Source organism: Hemibagrus wyckioides, linkage group LG11 (assembly GCF_019097595.1).
Source record: "Hemibagrus wyckioides isolate EC202008001 linkage group LG11, SWU_Hwy_1.0, whole genome shotgun sequence".
NCBI classification, from domain to species: Eukaryota; Metazoa; Chordata; class Actinopteri; order Siluriformes; family Bagridae; genus Hemibagrus; species Hemibagrus wyckioides.
The window spans coordinates 8,873,811-8,898,680 of NC_080720.1; the positions used below are offsets into that span (position 1 = coordinate 8,873,811).

At 37.8% G+C, this 24,870-nt stretch overlaps 1 protein-coding gene across 1 annotated transcript in view; it reads left to right on the top strand.

Annotated features, from left to right (window-relative positions):
* ror1 (receptor tyrosine kinase-like orphan receptor 1) overlaps window positions 1–24,870 on the top strand; it is a 125,288-nt gene that overhangs the window by 73,358 nt on the left and 27,060 nt on the right. The window contains exon 2 of the mRNA XM_058403750.1: window positions 18,589–18,660. Coding sequence (XP_058259733.1) covers window positions 18,589–18,660 — 72 coding nt within the window. The remainder of the gene's footprint in view (window positions 1–18,588; window positions 18,661–24,870) is intronic.

Here is a 24,870-nt window from a genome sequence, read left to right on the forward strand (position 1 = left end):
ACCAGGAGGGATGATGGCTGTAGAGATGAATAGAAGAAGAACTCCAAGAAGTGAAGGTTCTCTGTAGCCTGTCAGCAGTCACCGCTCTTTTCAGAGACTGTATGCGAAGAGACTTAAACCATCGAGCAACTTTTCCAGATGTGCTGAACGTTTCGAGAGCCGGAGAGACTCTTAACTCTCTTAGCAGCCATGAGGGACCTGGACCGGGTTAGACCTGAAGCTCATCATAGCTTTGAGAGTGCACTTTGGTTCATTTTACTTTAAAAAAAAGAGCAAAGCACCATTGAGAAAATTCGCTATAACCAAGATCGAGGTATCATGTCTGATGACCGTTACTTCTGCCCATGCTTCTGTTTTGTGATGAGTAGTTCTTGGTGCTTAATTATCTGTAGACTTCACATTTGAATGGTGAGTGGTTTTGCCAGAATTGCAATTTAACATGCGATTTTTGAACTTAGTTTGAACTTCCTTCTGAACTCTTTCATACAGTTCTGCTATCGCAACTTGGCTGATAGATGTAAAGCGTGTGTATCAGGTTTAAGCCGGTTTTCAATACGGTGTAAATTGGCAGGAGAAACGTGTGGTTACAAGACTTAATGATGGTCCCCGTTATTTCTTTGTGTTGACATGAGCTCCTCTCATACGGCAAGACGATTTCAAACACCTGAGTGATTATGGCTCTGCTCCAGAATTTTGATTAGCTAAACATTCATCATGTTGTGATTTGTGGTAATGTCTAACACGCTGGTAAATGTTAGAGTTGTGCACTGTCTTTTTTTGACACTGTTGTTGAAAGCTGTCTGTCTTCCTGAAGCCAAAATATTTCCAGACATCTGATACACGATATTTGTTTGGCAATAAGGTCGTCTTCACTTGTTTTAATAGATTCACATTTGCTGGAAGGACCAGGATCACTACCACTAACCTCCACCGTCTCTCCTGCTATCTAACTCTTGCTTTCTTCATATGACGGCAACATCTCATCCTTTCATAGGTTAGCTAGGCTACGTGTCATGTTTGTCGAGTCAAGCTAGACTCTACATTGCCGGTCTACTGTTATGTTTTGTTATTTAAGGGGGTTTCTAGCACTTCTAGCAATGTCTAACATTTCAAGACAATAAAAGTCTAAAAATAGTATAACACAAGCTATATTTACTGTATATATGACATACAGTATTTCACATGATGTGTAAATTACAGTACATTTGTCTACTTACATTTGTACACTAACTTGGTTGAGAGTTTGGACAACATTTTATTTCGGTTGAGAAAATACGACACCTTTTCCTGTAAGGGAACATAGCGAGCAGCATCGACGCTCTTTGGATTTTGTGATGCATCATGGGATTTTTTTTTACAGAGCGAATGTTCCAGTGGACTAGACGGATTTTGCAACTGAGAGAGAAAATATCCGATCAGTGCCCTGACTAACTAGGGAGCTGATTGAGACACAGCCACAGTGCAAGTTCATTTATAGAAGCTGGAGTGAGATTTTGCAAAGGAGTGTGTGAATGTTCTGTTTTTCGGCTGTGATTGTGTACAGGTGTGTTTAGACGTTTAGGGAGATTGGGACTTATCGTGACAACTGGTTGAAGATCATGGGATTTGGGGTAATAGGCACTGACCTGACAAAATCTTTGGAAGGTCAAAAATACTTTGCTTTTATGAAAAGTAAAATAATGTCAGTTACATGTTTTATAATAAGTATTATGCCGAAACTGTTGCGTACTTTTGGTCTTAAAATTTCATTTTGCTGAATGGTTTTGGGATGTTAAGGTTTGGTAAGCTGCTTGTGAAAGAATGTGATCTTAAAAACTAATAGATTGTTTAAAAAAAAAAAAAAAAAATCTGGAGTAGCACTGGATCTTATCCGGGGCCCGACAGGACACCCTGCAGTGGGGTAGAGTTGGCTAGAGGACGAGGTGATTGGGAAAATCCAGAGCAGCATGTGTCCCCAATTACCCAGATGTAAATGGATGCTTCCAGACTTTCAGAGAGGTGCTGGTGGTGAAAGGGAATAAAATAGCTAATCAAGCCCAGATCCTCTCACCGTGAGTGGGCTGTATTACAGAAACGTGCCCTTTCCTAGAGGCCTCTTTCTGTTACCTATCCATCTGTTACCTAACAATGTGAAACAGAATTATGCAGGTCTGCTGTATTGATTGAGGCAGAAAAAAAGTCACAATGTGTTATGGGTTAGCAGCATGCGCCAGAACGGTACTGCATGAGGAAGACATTTTATCTCAGCAGTCTGGGACGCTTCATGACTTAGTTGTGACAGGAAATGAAGTAAAGCAAAAGGAATTTTTCTTTGAGTGTCTTCGACTTCCTTCTTATTCTCATTACATCGCCCACATCAGACGACCACACTTTGTTGAGGACAAAATTCGCCACACCCACTTTTCCTATCGTTAGTCATTATTTCTTTATGTCTCAGTTCTATAGACTTAAAGTTTTGACTTAATAAAATTAATGAGTACTAGTACTAGTGAAACTTTAACTTAGTGTATAATACAGTTATAACAAGGACTTCAGATCAATTTTCCAAAATACTGAAACAATTTTTTAGTAGTGACTAAACACAGCTAGAACTGTATTATTCCGTTAAGTCACTTAATGATTTATTATTTTTATTGGAATTATTATTGGAAAAAACCACAGGAAAATAATTTGTCACAGTTATAAAGCTTATTGGATCGTTCAGTCTTAAAATGCTGAGATCATGAGATTACATTAACCCGGTAATGTAATGCCACATTTAAAAAATATATATACAAATAAATAAATATATATATATATATATTTATTTTATATATATATTTTATTTATATATTTTATTTATATATATATATATATATATATATATATATATATATATATATATATATATATATATATAATTATTTTTTTTTGTAGGTTTTCTCTGAGAATCAACAATGTTGTCTAGAGTTATGAGGTAAATTATGAAGATATGAATATCATATTATCACATGGGCTTACATACCAAGAAGGCAATATAGAAGTAAATGCATAGGGTTTATCTAGATTTACACCAATTGTACAACAATTTTTTGAGGTCTGACATGTTATATTTATAATCAGAGGACTCTGTGGAGTATATACAGTGTTTTTATGAAAAACCCACAATGCATTGTGAATTAGTAAATATTGCCAACATTTTTATATATTTGTAAGAAATGGGGAAGGGGCACCATTTTGGATATAGAGACTGTTGTAGTGTTAATTCTGTGCTATGAATAAACATATAATACTTTCTAAAGGAACTACATCAGGACATTTGGAGACAGTAATGTTGATGCATTGTTACACTTGACTACAAAAGATAAGGACATCACTCCATCCGCCTACATCATGAAAGACGTCATTCCCCTCTCCGGCTCAGTGAAGATCATCCAAAACCCTCTTACCCTTATGCTTAAGATTTTTTACGCATACCCTTGTGGGGGTTTTTGTACATTTTGTTCAGTAAATCATCTGCGCTTGCATCCACCTCCATTACCTATGACAAAACCAAACAATCGTTCACTGCCAAACCAAACCATCCTGCACTGCTACTATAAGTATAAGCACATACCATAATATACTGAAACCCATTATAGTGGGTAGTGATATTATCATACCATGAATGTTTCACTGTCTTATGCCTTATGTGACTGTCTCAGTGTTTCTTAGTGTCTGTCATGTGGTTTGTGGATTTAAAAGCACATACCGAGGCAGTACTCTGGTGAAGTACTGGGTAGACAGGTATGTATATGAAATTAATGTTTTATAGGTTAAAAGGGTGTAGATTTTCCTCAGCCTCAGCAGGAAACAGACAGAGATAGCGCACTCACTACATGGAGATGTTACGTAATCGTCACAAAATCACAGCACCTCCAGGATTTCTGTCTCTGTAGACATCTCTGACCGCAACACTGCATCACCTGAGACATGTCCTCACAGAGAACCCTAAAGGGTCGAAATCTCAAATCAGACTCGTATCGTTTGGGTTTATCTGCACCTCACAATCCTACAACCCGTGAACCTGCACTCCACCAGGAACCAGTGGACTTCTTTAAGGTTCACTATCCTTTAAGGATTGTGTAAACTCTAATCTCAGATCAGTTTTGCTTTATTAAATCTGACTAATCTGAGATTCGGTGGGGTTTTCACATACCGACAGAATACAGTAAAATTGCCTAGATGCACTACATAAACAAACACATCAAAACATGCAGACACAACACGTGTCCTTAAACACATGTACATGTTTGTGACCCTTTCTTTGTTGGTTTTAGTTTAACCTCTAAGCGAATCCAGGCTTGCCTATCATCACTCTGTTTTCTTTTAGACGGCCGTGTTTGGCTGAAATCACAAGCATATGGAACAGTACACAAAGAATTTTAGTCAAGCTTTTATCCGTATGGCGGGGTTTTTTGTTTGTTTTTTTGTTTTTTTTGTTTTTTTTGTTTTTTGCATTTTTAGAATTGTTCAGCCATTTGGAGAAAGTCTCAGTGCTGTCTGTTATTTACGTCAACCATTTTGTCTGGAACGACACTGTGAGGAGGGCAAGCAGTCAGTGGGTAGATTCGGAAAAGTGCACCAAAGGTTTTGAAAATTAGACAAAACACATCAATGATACCTCAAAGTACACAGCAGAGAGGATATAATATCTTTACTGAAGTTAACATCTACTGTGTTAAACCTGAAAACTTCACCACAAAGCAGATATACATTATAGGCTAGTTAGTTTGGCATCTACAGTAGCTAGCATTAAACTAGCATCATCAACAGCCTCCGTGACTAACTGGTATTTGTTTGATAAGCGAGGTTTGCAATATAATAAGTGAGCAAACTCAGCTTTTGTATGTTTGCCTTGTGAATTAGCTTAAAACTTGTGTAAACCCGTAACAGTTTATTTTTTTTAACAGCTAATTCTGAGAACAAAAGGTATATTAGCTTTGAGACAGCAGCACAGTTGGCTGTAAATTCACTGCTGAGGCATTTTAAGCATACCTTGGTGTTCAGTTTAGTCTGTATTTATATATCTATCAATAGAAAGATGTAGAAAGAAAGTGTGTGTGTGTGATTGAATATTATATCTTGCTATCTTTCATTGAATTTTTTTTTGAACAAAGGGAAAAAGAATCCAGTCTTTGGATATTAGCCCTTATTTTCACAGCATGCGCACTTGAAATCATCTGCTGTGACCACTACACAGCTTACTTTGTGCACTATTCCTTTACTTGACAGCTGATCCATGCTTCACTTTGCTTTTGAAAATCTTTGTGGTTTCGGGGAGGAATAATACTCAGCAGGTCCATGCATATCACGATAGCAGAAATAATGTTATTCTTTAATATAGTGAATCCATCAAAATCTGATTTCCCAAGAAGACACCCTGCTCTTGTAGATATGCTGGGCCTTGATGGAACAGGCTTTTATTGCATAAAGCATAGTCACCCTTTTTTCTTATACCGTAGTCTGTAATGCGTTGTTCTTTTCTTCTTTTTTCCCCCATTTCCCTCTCTTTCTCTTCCTCCTGCTCTGGCTCTTTTTCTCCTGCTGGCTTTTTTGTTCCAGCCAGTGGAACACTGGTGCTTATTTGCCTAACCCTTGTAAGGAGTGGTATTAAGAAAGCACCCAGATTGACAGGAGGCCTGACAGCAGCCAGAACTTTAGACATCCTACTGGCACACTCTCCTGAGCTGGCCAAATGACACAAGTTATATTGGCTTGTTAAAATGAAGAAATAATCTAGGCCTGTCTGTTTTACTGGAAACGTGGACTGGTTTGGCTCCAGATCCATTTCATCTTGCTGTGACCGTCACAACATCAGGTCAGACTGCAAGGACACAGTAAGAGAAAGACGTGTCTCTGAAGGCCACAGATGTTTTCCATTCTTCATGGACAGGAATATGGTTGTTATAACATCTGGAAGGCTGTTATATAGCGTGGAATAGATCACAGTTTGAGACAAAGGACTTATATTGGTCAGTGTCAGAATTTTTCATGTGGGTATCTTCCCACTGGAGATATTTATCAGTGCAATAACAGCAATAATGCGTTCCTTTTATACTAATTATAATAGTGCTGTAAAACAAATAGCATGTGATTTAGTCTGCTTTCATAGATTTTGAATGAATGAATGTCCTTATTGGAATCTTCACGTTTTTTTTTTGTTATATAATAACATATTTTTTAGAATTAATTCACTGGTATTAAATGAACTGCCCTGCAAGTCACAGTGACTTAGCTGTTCCTATTAAAATGTTAATGCATTAGAATGATCTGTTGCTGTGATTTTTCTTTAAGCACCCTGTAGGTGATTCTTTTCAAAGTATTTTATTCCTCTCATACCACAGCAATTGCCTAACAAATTTTATATATTAAAGACCCATCCATTTTATCCATCCATCGTTACATTTACATCTAATGTTGAGGCATTTTTGTGAAGCATGTTGCTTAATTCCTGTAATCACTTGACACTGGAGACTTAATCAACAACTGACATGTTTTGTTGATTTAAAAAAAAATCATAATTTCATTCATTTATAGATGCATTTAATGTGCCTATTTTGTTCAGTTTTGGATATTTGAATATTAATGTGAGATATAACAATTTCCACACATTCATAAATAAATAAATAAATTCATAAATAAATTTAACTAGGCATATATTGAATATTTCTCTTTTTCTAAGTACATTTTCCTCAGATCTGAGTTAAATTGAGCTTCTTTTTGGAATTAAGCTAAATTGCACAAATAAATCAAGTAAATGTTTGCGTTAATTAACAGATTGTGTTCATTTATATTTACAGTGAATGTTGTGAAACCCCAACATTTTCCTCACCACCCTCTCTTTTTTTTCTTTTTCTAGAAGTTATTTATTTATTTATTTATTTATTTTTTAAAATCTGTCTTCCAGATTTTTTCCGGTGTTCGAAAACTTTAACATCTTTACTGGAGACTCCTCACAGAAAAAATGCATCATGTTAACAGTAAACACAGTGTTTATGTGGAGCTTCCATTGTATAAGACCCTGTATGAGTTGTTAGCATAGAAACGATAACGTATTAGCAAAAGTGCATTAATATAAAAACATTAAGCAGGAATTATTCTCAGAGCTGCTGTGATAGAGAACTGAGAATTCAACAGTGCTGTGGTTTAACTTTAAAATTGCTTTATAACTAAATTCCTTTAGGGAGATATTCATGATATCCCTGGTGGAGTTATAACAAGTAATATTTTTAAAAAATATAGGGGCTTATAGGTAGCACAGTGGCTTAGTGGTTAGCACTGTTGCCTCACAGCAAGAAGGTCCTGGGTTTGAATCCTGGGTTTGGACAGGCAGGGGACTTTCTGTGTGGAGTTTTCATGTTCTCCCTGTGTCTGTGTGGGTTTACTCTGGTTTCCTCCCACAGTCCAAAAACATGTACATTAGGTTGATTGGTAATGCTAACTTCCCTATAGGAGTGAGTATGTGTGGTTGTCTGACTACATATTAGGTGTCCTATCCAGGCTTCAGCAGACCCCTGTGACCCTAATTAGGAATAAAACAGGTATAGACAATGGATGGATATTGGCTCATATATATTAAAATATATTTACTCAATTTCCATGCATGAAGTCTCAGTAAATTTAACCAAGCATATTTTAAGTAACATTTACATGAGACTAAGGATTATTTCCATCAAATAAAAAAATATACTAGAAAAAATTATGGTAAATAAACTTGCAGTTTTCTTTTTTAATAAGCACATTTTATTCAGAGCTCAGTTAAATTGCACAAATAAAGCAAGTTAATAGTAATGACACGAATCTCAACACTATAATAAGTCACATTTAGCTTTACTACTTAATGGCCTTAAACAGTTCCAACCAGAAGTAACAGTCCAGTGAGGTAAATGCACTTCCATCAGCCTTCATGGAGACTGAACTCTCAGAGCTAATGATGATTAGTCATCTGACCTGCACACACACACACACACACACACACCCCAACACACACAAACCATACACCTGACTGAGAAACATAGCGAGAGTGAACCAAGAAAACTTTACTGGTTACACTTCTTTTAAAATACAGTAACCTTCTACAAAACAAGAACTATTGAATTCATAATGCTCAAAATGAAAAGTTCTACATATGCATATGCAAATCCAGGTCAGAAACCACGCCCCCCCAAAAATAAAATGAAATTTAAAAGTAAAATTAAAGAAAATAAATATAAGATAAGATAAGATAAGATAAGATAAGATAAGATAAGATAACTTTATTAATCCTGAAGGAAATTCTTTTGGCAAAGACAGCAATAGATAGAAAACTAAATATAAATGAAATATCAATGAAATATTCTATATATACCAAAAGTATACAAAAAAGGTGCTAGGGAACTAAAAACCTATTGCACATGATGTGATATTGCATATGGAATGGTATTGCACATGGTATGATGGTATAAAAGTAAATAATTCTAGTCATTTTATTTTTTTATTTAAAAACAAAAAAACAAGTTGCATTTTTGTCATATTTACTAAACCACTGGCTTATTTTTATCAGTGAATAAATACAGCCCCAGTTGCTCACACTATGCAGCAGAGGCTTTAGTACAATAATGTTTGGGTGGATCAAGGAAGAACCTGACAGGTGTGAGCCAGATGCAGTATAACTGAACCAGTTCAAGGCTCCTGTGATTGACAGGTCTAAAAAAGTGATATTAACACTTAATCAATTTTCTATTGCATGGGCGATTTTCCGCAATCATGCAAGCAGAGGACGTCTCCAGCAGTAAACGTTGCAAGATGCCTCAGGATTGATGTCTTACTGTCCTTGTGTATTCATTAAGTTCCATTACTTCTGCTCAAGCCACGGTCCATTGAAGTATTTAGATAATTCTGATCACATGAGTGGATCGGTTTGGAACAAGTTCCCTGGCCGAATCTTGGCGTTTAGACTCGAGTGATGTTTAAAATTCCATTGTGTTAACCTGAGCTGCTCCGAGCCCATCTGTCCCAGATCGCCTCCTCGGTATTGCTGTCATCATATGGTGAGCGTGTGCATGCAGCATTTGAGCTCTGGCGGTGCAGTTACAGATACAAATGGTGCGTGAATTTCACTCCGCATTCCCGCATGATCCTGCTGCAACCAGAGATGCTTGGACTCAGGGCCGCACGAGTCCCGGGGTCATTAAGTAGTAAATCAATATGGTGTTTGTGACGTGCTGCAGGTCTGAACAAACAGTGCTCTCGGTTTCTGGAATTAAACCGAAATGTAAACGAGGTATTTCTGCTTTGATGTTACTCGCACGATTCTAAAGAAAGGGTAATCTTTCCACTTCTGCTTGTCTACAGTATTTGGCTATGCTAACTCCTATCAGACTGCAGACAGTGGCTTTTATTTTATTCACCGTTTGCAGAGTAATGCAGCATGTGACAGACACATTGCTGTTATTTTCCTTTTCGCCGTATATAGAATTCAAATGTACTGTGGGCACGAAATTGGGCTCAACGAGGAGGATGTCCACGCCACACAGAAGCCTCATGTCTCCACAGTATGAATTTAAAGATAGTTTAGCAATGAAACATTTTAAGATTCCAGAAAGTCTTATACATTGACAACAGGAAGAGGAAAATGGAAAGTATGGCATTTTTAATAAATATGTCCAAATGTGTCTTTATTTTAAAAGATCAAAAAAAAGAATATCAAGAGATTTCATTTATAGCTTGATATAGTTTGTTAGGTTTTACAGATGTTGCTTCATCGCAAAGCAACATCACAAGTAACAATGGTCAAATAGCATAGGTTAAAATTTTTAATAATAAAAATCAAATGATAAAAGATCAAAAGTTTTCATTTCCTTTCGGGAATTTGATATCCTCATATCCTTTTTCATATCCTCATATCTCATATTTCATATTCAGCTCCGGATTCCTTTTAGTTGAAAAATCCTCAACTTCCGTAGCACGCCCTCTCTTGCTGGAGACCAAAGAGGGTCAGAACAAAACTTGTTTCTGCTTTGTTGTACTTAAAAAACCAAAGAAGAGGGTATGGGGGTTGGGTCGGGTTGGGGGTTTGACAGCATGTTATCCAACCACTTACTGAGAGCATCTAACAGGAGCAGAGCAAACCCACTTGCTGCTAATGCTATGAGCAATGCGCCAAAAGACTCAAACACCCTCAGGCTAGCTCCGCCTCATTAGTATTAACTCCCAAGAGGAGAAGCCAGCAGTGGGCCTGGCTGCTGTCCGTGTTAAGCTGGCTAACAGAGCAGACTAGCCTGCAGCTGCCCTGGAGCCTTTCTTCTGCTCATTCGTTTGTTGTGCTAATAGCAGAGATCCACACAGTACACTCTCCACGTCCAAAGAACTCGTCCGGGTTCATTGCCCAGTCTCAAAGCTGTCTCCACCCGGCCTAGACAAGCCAACCCAACCCATTTCCCTGGAGCCTGGACAGACTTATCCTGTTACTGCCAGCTTCCTGAGACAGGACGGAGGACGGTGGAGGATTTGGAAGGAGGATTGACTTCCACTGCCCATGCTGCACTTTCTGACTTCCCCACTGTTGCTTTTCCTATTGTATGACATGTGTTAGCTTAGATGAGCCCCTTCTTCTATCCACAGCAAACAGCCATTATTTTCAATGTTCTCACATTTCCCTTGAGAAGGTGAGATACATGATTCATTTCCATTCCTCTTTTTTTCTATGTTGTTTTCTCTGGGAGCATAGAAGCAGGAGAGCCAACACAAACCTTCAGTGTTTAAGTTGAGATTTGAGCTTGTCTCCAAACAAATGAGTTTACTAGCAGCATTATTCCCTCCATTGTTCACAATTATAGCGTGTGTTGATTCCTCCTAATTTACTGTTAGGTTAATTATCAATATTATTATTATTATTATTATTATTATTATTATTATTATTATTATTTACTGTGCAGTGTCACCCAAATGAGGATGGGTTCCCCTCAAGGTTTCTTCCTCATATCATCTCAGGGAGTATTTCTTTGCCACAGTCGCCTCAGGCTTGCTCATTGGGGATAAAATAGTAACTTTAAACTTTGCCATTTTTTTTCCCTGTTTCTGTACTTCTGTAAAGGTGCTTTGAGACAATGTCCATTGTTAAAAGTGCTTTACAAATAAATTGGATTGAACTGAAATATTTGTATCTGCATCGCTGTGTATTTTTTCTTTTCGGGTTCAAACACTGGATTCTGCCTTTAACCATGGGCCTGTTGAATGTTGCCTTATGAAGGCATGTTTTCTTCTAGATATCTTGTGTTGTTTCCTTAAACATCCTCACTAAAAGTATAGAATCCACTCAGACTGTGAGGTAAACCTGAGACGCTGCAGTCTAATCAGTCCACTGGAAGATGAATTGGTGGTATTTGGAGACCTTCTGTCTGGATCAATGGTCTTAGAACTATCCTTTCTCTATTGTTGATGGAAATATCTTAAGGCAGCGCGCAGTTCAATTTTATGTTCATAATACACTGCAATTTATTGCATTCTCCCACAAATATTATAGCAGAAGAAAGAGCCAAGTTGTTATAGTTTTATAGGACTTATATCAATAATAAGAACCACACGAAGAACTATCATTTCTGAGTTAGGAAACAAATCATGCGATCATATTAGTCATGACTGTATACTCGGATTGAAAATGTGGTTTTATTTGTTTTACCCACATGCACACTAAACCAGATCTGTGGCGCCGCCCCAAGTTCGTGCCCTGTGCTCTAAAAGTGGGATTTTACAGTTTGTTTCCATTAAATCCGGGGAGTGATGTGCTTTAATGTAAGTCCATGTGATTCTGAGAACAAAATCGAGCTGAAAGGAGAAATGCATCATCTCTTCTCAAGACGGATTTAATGCTGTTTTTCATAACGAACTGGAAGACAATGAGTACTTACTAGCAGAAATTGTATAACTCATATTTGTTTGCTTTGGTTTAAAAGAAAAAAAAAAACTTCAGAGCAGTCATAATTTCCTCTGTTCCCATCCCCAATTATTTTTGACATTTCTGGTGTTATACACTGCCTTCTTCAGAGGAGGTTTGGAATCAGACAGTCATGACAAAACTTTTTTGGTTTTGTTTTGGCTCTTTTTTAAAGTTCTTTTTAAAGCTTTTTTTTCCCCCTGTTGTTTTAGAGTGCTGTCACAGGGTACACCCGCAATTCACTCACTTTCGGTAATCGTTTTATCCTAGTCAGGGTTGTGGTGGATCCGGAGCATATCCCAGAAATACTGGTTGTGTGGTGGGAATACAGCCTGGATGGGATGTTATAGGACACCGTGCATACACACATGTTCAGGAAACTCACCGTGCACATGCACACTTTGGCATCCTCCTACTTCCATGTTTTTGGGAGGTCTTGGAAGAACCCAGAAGAACATGTACAGAATCTTAGAAGAGTAACAAAGTGTAAATATGTTGGAAGGGCATTCATTATTTTTAATTACGTTTAGGCCATTTTGCAGGTGCCCTTATCCAGAGTGACTAACATTTATCTCAGGGTTAAGAGCCTCATTCAGGGGTGTGCAGCTTGTCTGCCTTCTTAACCAATGAGTTACGACTACCATAAATATCTTCCTGGATGTCTGTTTTTATAGATAAATATTCACCTTTTGGACTTAACTATGATGTCACGTTCGGGTTGGGACATGTGGATGGATGTGGTGATCGAGTTTCAGTGGTTTCAGTAGATTGCACCCAAACAGCTGTGTGCAGGTTCGGGAAAGAGTTTGACTTTGTGATATTTATGCCATTGTTCACAAACGGGCATCAAACATTAGATTTTAATCACAAAATTGCCCTGCAATTATCCAGAGATTTCTTGATTTTCTAATAGCTGATTAAATAGCAGATGTGGCCTAATTGGGCTAAAACTCTTTTCATCTGTGGATATCGCATTGACCCGTATAACCTAGTATTTGAGTCAAACCCTCAATCTCTCTAACTCTCTCTTACTCACTCTCTCTCTCTGTCTCTCTCTCTCCTTCCCACCATCCCTGATTGCTCAACTTTTCCATGCCAGCTCTTATAAGGCAGCTAGTTTAATTGTTGTGGGATATCTGGCATCTGTTTATTCATAAAAAGTATCAGATCACAGCAATTAAACTCGTCACAATAGACAATTTGTAACCCAGTATGTGGTGACCTGGGAATACCCTTGACATGCTCTCATTTTGCCTTTCTCTACTATAGTATTGCACATTACAGACTTCCCTAAACTGAATTATGGTTCTCTTTTGCATGTATCTCAAAATGGCCTGCATCTATGCAGACACCTTTCTGTCAGAGCCAGCATGAACTTTTTCATCAGTTTGTGCTTTAGTAGCTCTTCTGTGGGATCGGCTTAGACAGGTTAGCCTTCACTCCCTGTGTGCATCAGTGAGCCTTGACCCTGTCGCTGGTTCACCGAGCGTCCTTCCTTGGACCACTTTTGGCAGGAACTAACCACGGCATAACAGGAACACCTCACAAGACCTGCTGTTTTGTGATGATCCAGTGATCTAGCAGTGACGGATGGACGGATAGATAGATAGATAGATAGATAGATAGATAGATAGATAGATAGATAGATAGATAGATAGATAGATAGATAGAACAGCCGGTTTGTTAAACTAAAATTTAGCAGTATAATGTGCTAGATAGACAGACAGAAAGAAAGAAAGCTGGAGAAAACAAGCAAAAAAGGGTGTTAAACAGTTCCTGACCAACAGTTCCTGACCAACAGTTTCTGACCACTGAGAAAGATTAAGGAAGGATTACAGACGTAGTTCTAAGCAAAGTGTGCTGTGTAATTGTTTGGCAGAAAGTAATGAAATGTGATAGGACACTCACTACATTAATGATCTTTGTGTACAGTTATAGCTCAGTGGCTTTAGAGAGCTTTATACCACCTGTTCCTCACACAGCTGCAAGCCAGTTCTGCAGTGAAGTGTGTGTGTGTGTGTGTGTGTCACACTTCAGCATAATCACTGCCATTAACAGGTGTGGGTATATAGTAGCAGCTCATTACAAGCCTGTAAAAGCAGCCAAGTTTAACGGTAAATTAGCACCCAATTAACACAGTGCCACTTCTGCCTTCGTTCTGCGCCGTGCCTCGAATACTCACCCCTTGCGAATCTACACACTTTACACAACCGGCTCTGGGTGCATTTATATTTACCCAGACAAATGAGGTGAAATGGTTTTTAATTTCACTCTCACAACACGACATGATAATGCTGTTTGACAGAATTTTAAACCAAGTGTCAAATGTGTTAACATGGAAAAAAGACAGTTCTTTTCATGCTGTAACAGATGTAGCATTAGATCATCACAAACACAGTTTTTAATAGCAGATTAACACCTAATTAGCACTACCACATACCCCGCGTGTGTATACACAGTTGTCTAAACTGTGAGTCCTGCATATGACAAACAGTTACTCTGTGTACTGTATCTAAAAGGAAAAACGAGGAAATTATTCATGTGTTAATGTTATTAATAACTTAAGTTGTTGTTAATAAATAAATAAGTTGTTTATTAATTTTTATCGGAGTTGTATTTCCATCTTCAACACAATTTATATTAATGAATTAACTCATTCTAGTATGTTGCTATTTCCATAGTAACAACTTATACAGCGTATCGTTCTTGGTATTTATATTTCTGCCATTTTATCAGACGCCCTTATCAAGAGCGACTTACAATTTAAAGGGCCTTGTTCAGGGGCCCAGCAGTGGCAGCTTGGTGGACTTGGGATTTGAGCTCACAACTGTCTGATCAGTAGTCCAACACCTTAATCACTAAGTTACCACATCCCACAAAATGACTTTCTTAAGTGTTTTCTGAACAAATTTCTCCTACATTTACATTTACAGCAACACCCTTATCCAGAGTAACTTGCATTTTATCCCTTTTTTTCTTTACAACTGAGCAATTGAAGGTTAAGGGCCTTGCTTAAGGGCCCAGCAATGACAGCTTAGTGGTCCAGGGATTCAAACTCACAACCTTCTGATTAGTAGACTAACATTTTAATCACTAAGCTAGCACAAGGGTGATATGACGAAGTTTTCTATGTGAAAATATTTATTAGCATTTTGGGCGGAGTCTGCAGTGTCAGGGCCTTTAAGCAGTCAGAGTCGCATTTAGCAAGCTGTTTTAAGTTCAGGAAGTTCAAGAGAAAGAGAAAAAGAGAGCCGACTGAGGGAGTAACTGCTGGTATAATGTATATAATTGTCTCATGGACATTCTGCATAATGAAGAGTAACTGTAAATGGATAAAGTGTACAACATAGCATTTTTTGATCAGTAGAACTATCTAGAGTTGTTTAATTCACATGGTGTAAGAAGAAGAGGATGTGCTTCATGTCAAGCCATATCACTCTGTCGTAACCACTTTTTGCTCCATACACCACATTTCCTTTTCCATTCTTATTTTCTGTTCACTCCTGAATGTTTACGGGGAGGAAAAAAACAATCTGAAGTGCAAAACCGAAATTCTAAATCATATTACTATCCAAATAAATCACAGCAAAAGTGCAAATTCATCTTTGTGGCATATTTTGTTAGGATTTCTTTTTTTTTGGCAGTAATATCAAAGCCAGATGAGTGGACTAAGTTCTAGGAGCTTAGATTTTGTAACACAAACCCTAGGTGTTGTTTAATGCAGTAAGACTGTGGCTCTTGAATTAGGTGGAGACTGTTTAAATGCTTTCAGATTTTATACAATGAGTGTTATCATTCATTCTGTGTGTGTGTGTGTGTGCATTTCTCTAAGCTGAAAATGTGAAACTCATATGGATAATCAGATTATTAATATGTATAAGTATTTTATGCCATAATTTCCTTTTATTTTATATCATCTTATACCCAAAGGTAGAAGTACATATTTATTGAGAAATTAAAAAGTTTGCATTGTCAGTTTAATTCTAAAAACTATTTTATTTATTTATTTATTTATTTATTTATTTATTTATTTATTTATTTAAAAAGCCCTCTTGTTCTCTGACCTTAATCAAAGCCAGATAAATGTGCAGACTTATTGGCATGTACCTCTGTTACCCTAAAAGTACAGTGCAGTTTGACAGGATTAGAAAGAAGGATCGGTTATAGTTATTTTTATTTTAGTGAATGGCTTTTCTTTAAAAAAAAAAAAAAAACTTTTACAAAAAATCCATAACCGTGTTTTATCAGTTAAATTTGGCAGGGATTTCCTTTCCGCAACCTTAATAATATTTAAATAGGGTTTCTGTTGCATTAAATTCGTGGCTATTGCATTACCTTTGCACATATGCTCTGGAAATTCAGCAGATGTGTGCGTGCCAAATCTGTAGAACTGACCATCAACACCATAATATGTGTAATTATATAAGGGCAAGAGGGGAAAAAGAGGTGATTGCTATGTATTTTCTATGTATTATTATTATTTCAACATACGTGAGAATTAAAAGTGTGTGTTCACGGTGTGTGTCCTGTCATTTCTGTACAGTACACGTGTTCATAATGACTATGGTCAGGTCAGACAAGACCAGGTCATTTGTGTCGGTCTGATTTTGAGCGAGGTGTGTGCTCTTGCTATGGGCTGTCTACTTCGTTTAAGATTTTGATGAGATAATGTTTGAGGGAGGAGGAGAAGGAGGAGGAGGAAACTCGCTTTACCCTTAGGATCTGCTCTGGTTCTGTCAGTACAAAGTCAATTTATTTGGCATACTGGACTGTGTGTGTTTGTGTGTGTGTGTGTGTGTGAAGAGGGGGGTAGAGAGAGAGGGAGGGAGGGAGAGGAGAGAAAGATAGATAGAGAAAGAGGGAGAGGAGAGAAAGATAGATGGAGAGAGAGAGTGAGAGAGGAGAGAAAGATGTATAGAGAAAGAAGGAGCTGAGAGAAATATAGATGAAGTGGGGGTGGATAGAGAAGGAGGCAGAGAGAGAGAGAGAGAGATAGGGAGAGGAGAGACAGAGAACCATTAGCACTACACCAGTTTACATAAGAACCACACCCACCAACCCACCCACACACACACACACACACACACACACACACAACCCTGCTGTAGGTACCGGGGGTGAGTTCACTTCACCATTTGCATGGCACTGGTATAACTTTCACTAACACCCCCCTTATTTAAGCGCGTTCAGTGATCCAGCTTTTAAAAAAACAGTTCCACATTTCCATGACATAATTATAAGTGGGAATTTCCTCTGGAATAATAACAGTGGGTGGTTTTACAAGATTTTGCCACCCTATTCTAGTGAAATCATTCAGCATCTGTACATAACATATGAATATCATCATAGACAATGTTAAAGATTACATGATTAAGACAACAATAATTCTCAAGCAATGCACAATATTAACCCTAACATTAGCATCTGTGGTGTAGTTTCGTGTTTCTTTTGTTCTTCAACCATTTAATAACATTCTTGTAAATAATGTTAGCACTTTTCTTAAAGTCCCAGTCACACGATGTCGTGGGAGAGCAGCGTGCAATAAAATGTCCAGTAATATCAATGATAGCCATCGTAATGTTTACTAGCTTAACCACTTATACCTCATGCTAATGTGTGCTCTATAGTGTACTCATGTTTTATAACACATTTTATGAAACATACTTCATCAAAATGGCCATAAAATATTTATCTGCCACCAAAAAAAATACCAGTTTCTGATTCTTTCTCATAAAACAATTTGTTTTCCTTGTCACGATAGCTAGCTTAATGTTTTATAGCATTACAGATTAAATCACATGCTAATTCTTTTTGCTAAGCCTGCTCAACTGAACTTGTGTTTTGTTAGCTGTATTTTCTGTGATGTTAGAAAATATTCTGTCAGTAATCAGAGTCTTTGGACTTTAATATGTCATGAAACATGCAAACAGTAGTACACATCACATGCTAATTGTTTTTTGCTAGCATGAAAACATGTTATGACAACGATCATTTCTACGATGTAGCAGTCATGTGACCAAGCTTCCAGGAAAAAAAGTGTTGTGTAAATATCTTAATGTCATGACAATAGCACCCATTACAACATTTTTGTGCTGGAAAGGAGCCAGTACCGCTGGCTGAGAACCTTTTTTTTGTCCACTGGGAAAGTGACATACAGCTCCAGATTAGGCACCAGAGCTTCAATGCATGTATTTTGATGACTGACAGAGAACAGACACGTGCTAGCGGCATGAATTCCACTCCAGCGTGCACCTCTCTGTTCTGTACAGCTCCGGCTCTCTTCGTCCAACAAAGACCCACTCATTGTTTATTGTCTTCAGCGGCCGAAGTGATGAAAGTTTCCCTGCTACGAGTGAAAAGAACCCTTTGTAAGCGTAGCATCACTAATTCCAGACCTGTCAGCGCTTGCTGATATTGTGTCGTTACACTGTAATGAAATCTCTTCTGTACAGTAACAAGTCTGTAATCATCTTGTATTAGAGGCTGTTTTATACATGCTCTAAGGGACATGAATGGAGTGCTGATAAAGACCTGCTTTTCACTGAAAGTTCTGAGAAAATGCATGTGTGGACCACGAGCAGTTGTGTTTAGGCCGGTACAACTCCCAAATAATGATTAGAAATTGCTTCTTCTCTTTTTTTTTCTCTACACAGGAGCTGACGCTCCCTCCGAGCCGAACGTGGTGACTGCCTCCAGCTGGAATGTTTCCAGTGAAGCACAGAAAGGTGAGTATGTCTGCCGTTCTGTATTTGTTTGGATTGTGCCCCCGCCCATCGGTGTGGGCCTGAGGGACACAGATCGCAGGATGTTTTGTCTACAGACTGAGCTCTGTTTTGATCTCTGAAGATGACAGCATTCATACCTGCAGCATGACAGCTAGGAGGCTAAAATTTGAAGGAGACATATTGTATGTCTGACATCACCTTGATTCGTGGTGTGTGTGTGTGTGTGTGTGTGTGGTTTGGGATTTTCCATTTCTTTATAATCAAAATCTGGACCATTTCTTAGCACTGTGTAAACCTTGCAGAGGAAAATGAAAAATGAATCCATACAGGTCACTGATTCGCCGTTTTATTCCTGTTAGTCACTTTAAATCCTTTTGATGCCCTCCACTTTTCCTTATTTTTTAAACTAGAGTCAGTTCTGTTCAATTAAACGAAGGAAATGTGCTCTCTAAACCACTCTGTTAGCTTAATTGCTCTGGAAACCTGGCAGCCTAAAAGAATCTCAAGGCTTTTTCTTAAGGTCACTTACATCAGATTTCTTTTCCCCATCCAAGTTTTGAACTTTTATCTACCATCACTAAGGTGCGGGACTGTCAAGGAAATGTTCTGGTAGTGATCTACAAAATGTTCTCGCTCTCAAAACTGAAATCAAACTCAGAACAGAACAAGGACATAAAGAGTCCATGAGTAATGTTGGGAAAATTGATAGCGAAGTGTTACTGCTTCACAGCTCTGCCGTTTGATGCTGAGCTCAGGGTTTTACCTCAGAGTTTTCATGGAAGTTCTCCCCATGCTTGCATTCTCAAAAGGAAAGGTTCTCTGTAGAACCTGGAATAGTTATATCACTTGCCTCATGTACAGAACCCTGAATTGGTCATTGTGTAGAATCATTTCCAGGGTCCATTGATAAGAGCTCTGTGAAAATCCAAGTTAGATGTTTTTTTAGAATGATTCAGGGTTTCTTTAGGGTTAGGGTCTTTAGGGTACTTTAGTATGGTTCAGGGAATTATTATTATTATTATTATTATTATTATTATTATTATTATTATTTTCAAATTAAGATGCAAAAAATAAAATAAATACATTTATTTAATACATCATGTTCTAAAAAAATTGTATATAATATTGATAACAGCAAATCTCCTTTCTCTTATTAAAGTGTTTCTGTGATTTCCATTTTAATTTTTTCACAAATTGAAGCTACATTTCTATGAGCTACATAGAGATCAAATTCCAAAAATGAATGACCTGACACATTTAAATCATATTTTAATGCATATATTTAAATTATATGACTAATATAAAAGGTTCGTTGCTCTCCAGTGATTCTACACAGAACATTTTTTGGGGAAAAGATTCTATAGGCCAAGTACAAAACCGCAGAGTTGTATATAGAACACCAAGGAACTTCTTTTTTTTAAGTGTCTGGGGTCTCTGGTTTACTCCAACCTTCCAAGAACATAGCAGTTGGTGGATAGTCGAGTCCGAATGTGATGGTTGCATCCAACGTTCACAGGATAGGATCTGGATCCACTGCAACCCTGACCAAGTGGTTACTGAAGATTAATGAGTCAATGTTGAAACAGATGCAGTGTGAAGAAATGATTCACATGTGTGGTGAAGATCATGAAGAGGATGAATAATTGCCTCTCGACTTTTTTGCAGCAGGTTCAGGGTTGCTGTATCAGCTTTTCTTTTTTAAATCCAAAGTGCTGTTGTGAAATAAGTCTGAAATGTGCACAAGTAACAGCCAGTTGACTTTTGTTTGGCTCAGGACTATTAAAATAGTCCAAATGCAGGCGATCCCACCTTACCTGGCAACCCTGAATATGTGAGAAGAGCCAAGGAAGCCTAACGTGAAAGCGTGGTTGAGCAATCTGCAGCATTTCTGTGTTTAATGTTTAAGATTAATGAGTGTAACCTTTTCAGACAGAATTTCTTACATTGCTATCTGCATGTAAACTCTCAGAAAAATTTCTTACTTAAAATCTAAAAGCCCAGTGTTTTTACCTGGTAGACTCCTGCTGTTTATTCCCAGAACAGTGCAAGAGACTGATCTATGAAAGTTTCACCACTCAAATACATATTTGCTGCTGTTTTTAACATCCAGAACTCCATAACAGTGTACACAGCTGTCCAAATATCTCATGACCAACACCTGCAGGTTGCCTGCTCTTTACTCAGACAGAACATGCGTGCCAATACCCGTCACACTTGATGCTGAATTAGCAGGACAGCTCTGAACACAGCAGAAACATGAGCAGAAATGTGCCCTGGAGAAGCATTGACTTGAAGAGATCTCTGTTTACTGTATCCAGCTATTCATGTACAATCTATAGGTTTTAAAGCAAACAGCACACCTTAAGTACTGCAGTATTCCAAACTATATAATCCTAAAGACCCATTAACTTTAATAGCTGCTTTATCCTCTGAACATAAGGTTCAGCCGCAGACCATCAGGGAAGCATAAAGCTTTACACTGAGTGGTGTCTAGTTGCTACATGCATTTTATTTGGACAAAGAGACTATAAAGGCGGGTATGGGAAAGTAATTTAAATTGAAACCTCGGCAATTTCAGGAATTATTAGTTATATGTTGTGATATTTAACACCGTTCCATCACTTCTTGTTAGCCGTGATTTTTGGCGTGAAAATTCTTGTTAATGTCATGCATTAATTTACCACAATTTTTGTTGTAGTAGTGGGCAATGTGTTTAAAGAAAATGGTATATATCATAGTATACTAGTGAATTAGAGCTTAAGACACTTGTGTTTTTGTAATTTAATACACTTCCAGGGCATATATTCAGCTTAAATTCACCCACATTACGTCTTTTGACTTTGTATGAACACCTGATATAAAAAGCCTACACACTTGTGTTATAATGGCAGGTTTTTAAAGAGAAAACTTTCTAAGATAAATAATTTCTGAAGTATTTCCACCCTCAAGGTGAAATTACAGTGTATACAAATAAAGTGAAAACAATCAGAATACTTTTTTTGGGGGGGAGCAAATTTTTAAAAGTTACAATAACCTGGTTGCGATATTAAAGGAGTTGCAGGAATATCTGACAAAAGCTGATTATTTTCTGAATGTCCCATATTCTGGGCCTTTCTCACACAAAAAAAACACCCAAGCTCAAATAAATCACCCTGAAACATGTCAAAATGTTGTATGGTGTGATGAGACTAATTTCAAAAGCTTTAATTATTCCAAAAATGATCTTTGATGCAAAAAAAAGCACATCACTAAAAGAACAGACAGAACTGGGGCTTTTAGGTGAAGGGAATCACGAATAGCTTCAAATGCCCGTCAGTTACTGCTTAATCTACGGGTATCTGATGTTAAGCTGAAGAGTACAAGAATTTTCAGTACAACAGTAACCCAAGGCATACATCCAAATCAACAAAGGAACAGCTTAACCAAAAGAAGATCAATGTTTATGAATGAGAGAGCCAGAGCCCAGACCTGAATCTGTGGAGTGACCTGAAGCACAATCTGATGGATCTGGAATGTGTTTGCAATAAAGAGTAGTAAAACATTGCCAAGTCAAATGTCGAGTCAACATGATAGCCATGTTGACAGATTCTTACCCAAAAACACTGAGTGGTGGAATCAAATCAGAAGGTGCTTCAACAAAGTATTAGTAAAAAAGTGTGCACACTTACACAATCAGGTTATTGTAACTTTATTATTTTTCCCTAAAGTGTTTTAGATTGTTTTTCGCCCAAGTTGTAATTTCACACCGAAGGTGGAAAAAGTTCTGGCATGATTTATCTCGGTTTAATGTTTCTACATCTCAAAAAAACTGCCATCTTAACAGGGGGTATAGACTTGATGGTGTCTTAATTTCAAAATCATCCATAAATGTCCATAAGATTAAAGTTAGGAGATTAGCTAGGCCATGCAAGCATCTTCACCTTCTCTATTCTAAACCAGGATGGAGTTATTTGGGCTGAATGTCTGTGGTAGTTGTCTTGGTGAAATATAGTGGAACCTCGACAAAAAGAAAGCCCTCCATTACGTATTTTCGCCTTAAGAATTGAAATTTTGCAAGAAATTTGCATTGGCATACAAAGCATTTTTGGCATACAAACGAAACGAAATGAACCGAACTCCGGCTAAGTTGTGCATACGCCCGGGAGCCATTCAAAACTTGTTTGCGTCAGTGGAAAGCCAAGCGAAGCCAACCAAAGCGAGTTTACGAATTTTACGATTTTTCTGTCAGTCAGCCCATGATACCAACAAAAGCATGGCTTTGGCATGCACTTTGGCATGCGTTCAAAAGCTACGTTAATTTTTGTGCGTTTTTATTGACAGATTGGTGGTGTGGGTGGTCTGTTCCATTTTTAGCCCAAGCTTGGTGGCACGACTTCCTGTGAGGACCCTTGACATGGAATGCTTGGCTTGGGTCAGTTCTTTGTAAGCAGCCTTACAGTTTATATACGCTTCGTATTGGGAATATTAGTAATATTTTTGGGTGGCTGGAACAGATTATCTGCATTTACGTTATTTCCTGTGGGAAAATTCATTTCGCAATACAAATTTTCGCCTTAAAAACTCGCCTCCAGAAGAAATTAAATTCATATGCCGAGGTTCCACTGTATCAGTCTTCTTCCCCAGATTCACTTTCTTGGCCGATGAGATTAAATTCTCCTTTAATATATCCCAGTACATTTGCTCCATTCATGTTTCCTTCAATAAGGTGTAATGCTCCAGTACTGTTTGCAGAGAAGCAGCCCCATATGATGATGCTTCCATCTCCGTACTTCACTGTGGGTGTGGTGTTTTGGGGGATCATACACACAAAACCTTTCTTTGTCTAAACATGATGAGCTGAGGTATTGCCAAAGAGCTGTTTTTGTTTTGCGTATATTGACTGGTCTGCGTATATCGTGCCAAAAGATTTCCGATTTGTCTAAATGCTTGTATATGTGTGTCTCTGTGCTTCTTTTTAGCAGGGGAGGTTTGTATAGGGTGTAGAAACAGAGCTGATTGTGCTGAAGTTCATTTACTGTTCTAGTTGCTTTCAGGTCATCCTGCAACTCTTTTCTTGTGACACTAGTCTAAGAGCAAATTATACTCATTTGTAGTTTAAAAATTTACATTATAATGTAATTTAAAATGTGCATCATGGTAAAAGTTATATTTTACTGACATGCATTTAAAGTGATATCCAACATATTTGGGTTGCTTATCAAACAAAACAACAAAAATCTACAAATCCCATTACATTCAAATTCTTGCTAATACACAGAAAATATATTAAACAAAATCTAAATAATGCTGAAAATGATACTTTTTTATGCTGCATGTTTAATGCTCACATGTTCTTCTCATTTACGTGTGGGTTCACCAACTTCCCGAAAATATGCCCTTAAATTTTTACTAGGTGCGACTCCTAGGTGGGTCTGAATCAGTGTGTGTTCCTGGTGCACTGCAATGGACTGGAGCCCCAATCCTGGGTTTTGCAGGACAGACGTTTGGTCCACTGTGTCTCTAAGCAGGATTATAACAGTCATGCTGCATGAATTATTATCCTGTTATCTTGGCGTGTGCCAATACATCTGGAGTTACCCGTATGTCAGACTATACTTTTTTTTTTGTATAGCGTGTCTCCAAACGGTTGGGCCTCAGATGTGTTAGAGGGAACTGAAGTTCAGCGCTAATATCCGTTGTTCTGGACAGCAGCATTTGTATGTTGTTATAAGAGAGCTGTTGTTTGAACAAAGGAGATTAAGAGGTGGGGGACAGAGGAGAGATGTGCCTGGAGAGGAAAAAAGCTAATTCCCTTGGCAGCCTCTGACCAGGCAAGTCTGGATAGAGACTGGAGAGAGAGAGAGAGGGCCAAAGAGAAGAAAGGAGGGGGAAGAGAATTATGAGAAGGGAAAATTTGATGATGTCATGGATAATAAGAATGGCGTATTGTAAAGATGGGAGAAAAGATATATCTGTATATATACTTCTCGGGGCAGAGATAACATCTTGTCCAGTTGCGATATTTCAGGTTGATTTTCTCTGGCTTTTGTCTAATTTCCCTTACAGCTTTCTCTTCTCCTTCCTTTATTAAAGAACTAAAGAAATTTCTTTTTTTTAACAGATACTGAACAATGATCATTATGAAAGTGCGTAGTGAGAGAACGCAGTCCCATCACGTATTCCCTTTGCAGGTCTACTTTAACTTTGATTACTGTTTATTTGAAGTAACAG